This window comes from Nothobranchius furzeri, chromosome 8 (assembly GCF_043380555.1).
Source record: "Nothobranchius furzeri strain GRZ-AD chromosome 8, NfurGRZ-RIMD1, whole genome shotgun sequence".
In the NCBI taxonomy this organism is placed as follows: domain Eukaryota; kingdom Metazoa; phylum Chordata; class Actinopteri; order Cyprinodontiformes; family Nothobranchiidae; genus Nothobranchius; species Nothobranchius furzeri.
The window spans coordinates 79,631,592-79,636,768 of NC_091748.1; the positions used below are offsets into that span (position 1 = coordinate 79,631,592).

At 52.9% G+C, this 5,177-nt stretch overlaps 1 protein-coding gene across 10 annotated transcripts in view; it reads left to right on the top strand.

Moving 5' to 3' along the window:
- Positions 1–2,160, top strand: part of mast2 (microtubule associated serine/threonine kinase 2) — a 125,981-nt gene extending 123,821 nt beyond the window's left edge. For all 10 annotated transcript variants that reach the window (XM_054734465.2, XM_054734467.2, XM_054734468.2 and 7 more), the window contains 2 exons: positions 1–355; positions 583–2,160. The exon at positions 1–355 is cut by the window's left edge and continues 166 nt beyond it. In XM_054734465.2, coding sequence (XP_054590440.1) covers positions 1–355; positions 583–2,019 — 1,792 coding nt within the window. In that variant the 3' untranslated portion in view covers positions 2,020–2,160. The remainder of the gene's footprint in view (positions 356–582) is intronic.
- The last annotated feature ends 3,017 nt before the right edge of the window (positions 2,161–5,177 follow it).

Genomic DNA, 5,177 nt, shown 5'->3' on the forward strand with positions numbered 1-5,177 from the left:
GCTGGCCCGCACGCCGTCCCCCACACCTCAGAGCAGCTCCCCACAGCGCTCCCCATCACCACTCCCCAGTCACGCTCTGGCCCAGGCCTTCCCCGTCAAGCTCCACTCTTCCCCCCCTCTGGCGAGACAGATCTCCAGACCCAAGAGCGCAGAGCCTCCACGCTCGCCGCTCCTCAAGAGGGTCCAGTCAGCGGAGAAACTGGCTTCCAGTCTCTCTGGCTCCTCCTCGCCTCCTGCCGGGGTGGGAGGTGCAGCGGGGGCCGCCGGAGGGAGTCGCAAACACAGTTTGGATGTCTCCCATTCAGACTTTAAGAAGGAGATCCTGCAGAGAGAGCCGAGCCTACAGAGTCTCCAGGTAAGACCTGAGTGGGTCTGCTGTGCTGCAGTTCAGTGGGTCCCAACATGGGTTCGCCCCCCCAGTGAGGTCCTCATGATGGAGCCTGCTGAGGTTGTGAGGTTACATGAATGAAGTCCCGGTGGTGTGATCGTAATGTCTGAAGTCTGTAACGGGTGGGGTTGGGAACCTCTGTGGTTCTGATCGGGTTCTCATGAATGTTTTTGTGGGTTTCTGTCTGATCCCAGGAGTCGACCAGCGACGGTCTGATGTCTACCGTGCGCACCCCCTCCTCCAGGAAGCTGGGACGTCAGGAAGGAGACGGCGCTCTCGGCTCTGTGTCCGGGTCCCTGGGCCTGGCTCCCGGGAAGAGCAAACTAAAAGACAAGCTGTCTGCGATCCGACAGGACCGGGCGGAGCGCCGGGAGTCGCTGCAGAAGCAAGACGCCATCCATGAGGTGGACTCTTCTGAGGACGAGACTGACGAGGGATCAGAGGACAGCCAAGATGGACTCAGGGGGACCACCTTCATCCCCCCTCCCCTTCTGAGACCCACCACAGTGAGGACGGGTCCTGGGGGCACGCTGCCCTCCCTCTGCCTCTCCCCCTCCACCCCCCATGCCACCTTCTCCCACACAGGGCCTTCTCAGGTCACCGTGGCAGCACCCCCCCACACGGACCCAAGGACTGGAGGGCCACCCCCCCACACCGAAGACAGAGACAGACAGCAGGGGAAGGTTCCAGAACCGAGCACTAAACCCCCCCAGAGTCTCCTCCCCTTCTCCACCCCAGGCAGCGCCTTCATCTCCGTCTGCAAGGACACCTTCCTCAAACCAACCCCCCCACCGGCCAAGGTGGCCCCATCACGGTCCGCAGCAGGTGAGTCGGACTGCCCCAAAACCACTGCCCCCCCGACACCAAGCTCTTCTACTCATATGGACAGAACCGCAGAGGCCCGGGAGCCCCCCCGCACCTCCTGCTCCTCCCCAGGTATCCCCAAAGAGAAGAAGGAGGCCGACAACCGGAGGCTGTGTGCTGCTGCAAGTCAGAACTCCTCGTCAGCCCCTGGCTCCTCCTCGTCAGCCCCTGGCCCCTCCTCCTCGTCAGCCCCTGGCTCCTCCTCGTCAGCCCCTGGCTCCTCCTCATTAGGACCTGGCCCCTCCTCTGTAGCCCCTGGCTCCTCCTCGTCAGCCCCTGGCCCCTCCTCCTCGTCAGCCCCTGGCTCCTCCTCATTAGGACCTGGCCCCTCCTCTGTAGCCCCTGGCTCCTCCTCGTCAGCCCCTGGCCCCTCCTCCTCGTCAGCCCCTGGCCCCTCCTCCTCAGGCCCGCTGGCTCCACCCAGTGGGAGTGGCATGGACAGGGTGGTGTCCCAGCTGGCTACCGTAGCAAAGAGCGTTCCTGGTCCAGTGAAACTTGGTACAAAGGAACAGAAACGACCTGAAGAAGCCACGCCCCCTGACCCCTGCCTTCCCAAACAGGTGTCTCCCCCCCAGTCCCCCCACTCGTCTTTGAGCAGACAGAAAACTGATCACACGCCCTCTGTGATCAGGTCCGCCCCCCAATCAGAACCCCAGTCAGCCCCACCCAAGATGGCTGCAGCATCGGAGCCCCAGAGGTCTGACCGCCAGTCGACAGCTGCCACGCCCGCCAGCACTGTGTCCATGTCGGCCAAGAAGAAGACATAGCATCAGAGAGTGGCTGGTTTCCTCCCACTCACTGCATGTTTGGATCAGAACCGGTCCTCGGATGGGACTCCAGATGTTAGATAGGTGTGGAGGTGGTAGCTCCATTCCAGATGTATTCGTGTTTGCATCGTTTCAACTCCACTTCCTGCTTTAGTCCAAACGGCCCACGCGGCTGCAAATCAGAACCACAGAAACCCAGTTCCTCCTGATGACCCAGATTCTAGTGGAGTGGCATCATCATAGGTTATAAAACCCGGGCAGAACCTCTCTAGAACCCGTCTACAGTTCCTCTGTTTAGGTTCTGTGTGAAAGTAGAGAAACGAGAGACGACTTTAGGACTTGGTCACTGTTACGGGTTCTGACCCGTGTGACCCGGTCCGTCTCCTGGGTGTGATGGCGTTGGAGATCTTGTGTTCGTCTGAGGACACACCGGATCAGGAATCTCCATCAGGAAATCTGAAGGAACCTAAAAGCAGAGCTTGCAATGGGGCGGGGCTATGTTAGGATTGACAGGAAGTCACTGGACAAAAGGGCGGGGCCTCTGTCAGCTTTAATTCCTGAAACTTTCCTTTAGTGAAGTTCCCAGCAGCCGTTTCTCTCCGATCCGTTCCTTCTCTGGGTTTTGGAAACTAACGGAACGTCTGATCCAAACGAATCAGCTGATTTAGGACCAGCCTGTCAGGTTGTGTGTGTTCATGCGTGTGTGTTCATGTGTGTGTGTGTGTATACGTCTGCGTGTACGTACGTGTGTGTGTGTGTGTTTACGTATGTGTGTGTGTGTGTGTTTACGTATGTGTGTGTGTGTGTGTTTACGTATGTGTGTGTGTGTGTGTGTGTGTACGTACATGTGTGTGTCTGCGTGTACGTACGTATGTGTGTGTGTGTGTGTGTGTGTGTGTGTGTGTGTGTGTGTGTGTGTGTGTGTGTGTTTACGTGTGTGTGTGTGTGTTTACGTGTGTGTGTGTGTGTGTGTGTGTGTGTGTGTGTGTGTGTGTGTGTGTGTGTGTGTGTGTGTGTGTGTGTGTTTACGTGTGTGTGTGTGTGTTTACGTGTGTGTGTGTGTGTTTACGTGTGTGTGTGTGTGTGTGTGTGTGTGTGTGTGTACGTACATGTGTGTGTCTGCGTGTACGTACGTATGTGTGTGTGTGTGTGTGTGTGTGTGTGTGTGTGTGTGTGTGTGTGTGTACGTACATGTGTGTGTCTGCGTGTACGTACGTATGTGTGTGTGTGTGTGTGTGTGTGTGTGTGTTTACGTGTGTGTGTGTGTGTTTACGTGTGTGTGTGTGTGTGTGTGTGTGTGTGTGTGTGTGTGTACGTACGTATGTGTGTGTGTTTACGTGTGTGTGTGTGTGTTTACGTGTGTGTGTGTGTGTGTGTGTGTGTGTGTGTGTGTGTTTACGTGTGTGTGTGTGTGTGTGTGTGTGTGTGTGTGTTTACGTGTGTGTGTGTGTGTGTGTGTTTACGTGTGTGTGTGTGTGTGTGTGTGTGTGTGTGTGTGTGTGTGTGTGTGTGTGTGTGTGTGTGTGTGTGTGTGTTTACGTGTGTGTGTGTGTGTGTGTGTGTGTGTGTGTGTGTGTGTGTGTGTGTGTGTGTGTGTGTGTGTGTGTGTGTTTACGTGTGTGTGTTTACGTGTGTGTGTGTGTGTGTGTGTGTGTGTGTGTGTGTGTGTGTGTGTGTGTGTGTGTGTGTGTGTGTGTGTGGTCTCTGAAAGCATCACCCAGCAGACTGGTGTTTACATCCCTGTGTGTTAAGGGCCGGTGGAACCGGATCAGCTCCGGTTCTGACTCGTTTACTGGTGAGTTCTGCAGAACCTTCATCACCATTAAAAGATCCATCAGTGGTTCAGTCAGAAATAAGTAGGCTTCTTCCCAAATGGACAGAATTTATTCCTGTTCAGGAGTTGAGGATTACGTCTTCACTAATCCGTTTCATCACAACCCGATTTTCCTGGTTTGTGGAAAATTTTCCTCCAGAATTAGAAGCAGAATCTTGTCAGATCAGGTGACCAACACAACTCCAACATCTCAAATCCAATCTGGAACGTTGATCCAAAGAATGTAACTGGGATTAAAACTTCCTTTTACGTTTCAGCCGTTTGAGAGAATTTCAGAGTAAAATCTGTCTGTGCTTTTATTTTGTGTCTAACGAACAGGGCCGAGAAGAAAGATTCATCCAGGTCTAAACCAGGAACCGCAGTCTAAAAGTTGGATGTTGAAGATGTTTTTATGGAATAAAATCTGATTTTGGAGTCGAGGACAGAAGTCCAATGGAAAAAAAAACCCTCAGATCTGTTTCTGTAGCTTCATCTCTGACACGCCCCCGAACCTTCACACGCCCACTCAGAATCTGAACTGTTTTGTTTCCCGCTCCTGATGTTTCTGTCACTGAGCTTCACTTCACCTCCAACTCCACACAAGGAAGCCTTCCAGACCAGGAGCTGTAGGGAATGACGAGGCGTGCCTGCAGACCGGCTCAGCGCTGAGCCCGCGTGTCGTTAGGGGGGTGAAGGCTGGATCCGGTGCAATATCTGTGTTTTTAATCGTGGTGAAAGCATGATGTCATCGTTGATTTCAGCATTAATAAATGTTTTTTATCAACTCATCAGCTGTTTTTATTACTGTCGTGTTTCTGTTTTTATCTGAAGTTTCTGTTGTTTCACTTCAATTCAGTTTATTTATAAAGCACCAAGTCAGGACCAGACTCGTCTCAAGGACCTGCACACAGTAAACAATACAGGTCAGGTCATTAAGCCAATCAGTAACAAGTGTCCTATATAAGGAACCCAGCAGGTCGCATCGAGTCACTGACTAGTGTCAGAGTCTTTACAGCAATCCTCATACTAAGCAAGCATGCAGTGACTGTGGAGAGGAAAACTCCCTTTTAACAGGAAGAAACCTCCAGAGAATCCTGGCTCAGTATAAGCAGCCATCCTCCACGACTCACTGGGGATGGAGAAGACAGAGCACACACACACACACGCGCGCACACACACACACACACTAATGTGTCTATGGTTACATTGTGATTTCTTAGTAAATATTCTATTTGGTGAGAGATAAACTTTATTGTATTTATCTTAGTGGATCTATAATTAAACGGGTAAACTAGTAGTAGCACATCCAATGTCAAGGAAAGCAAAAAGTTATTATCAGGAGAGG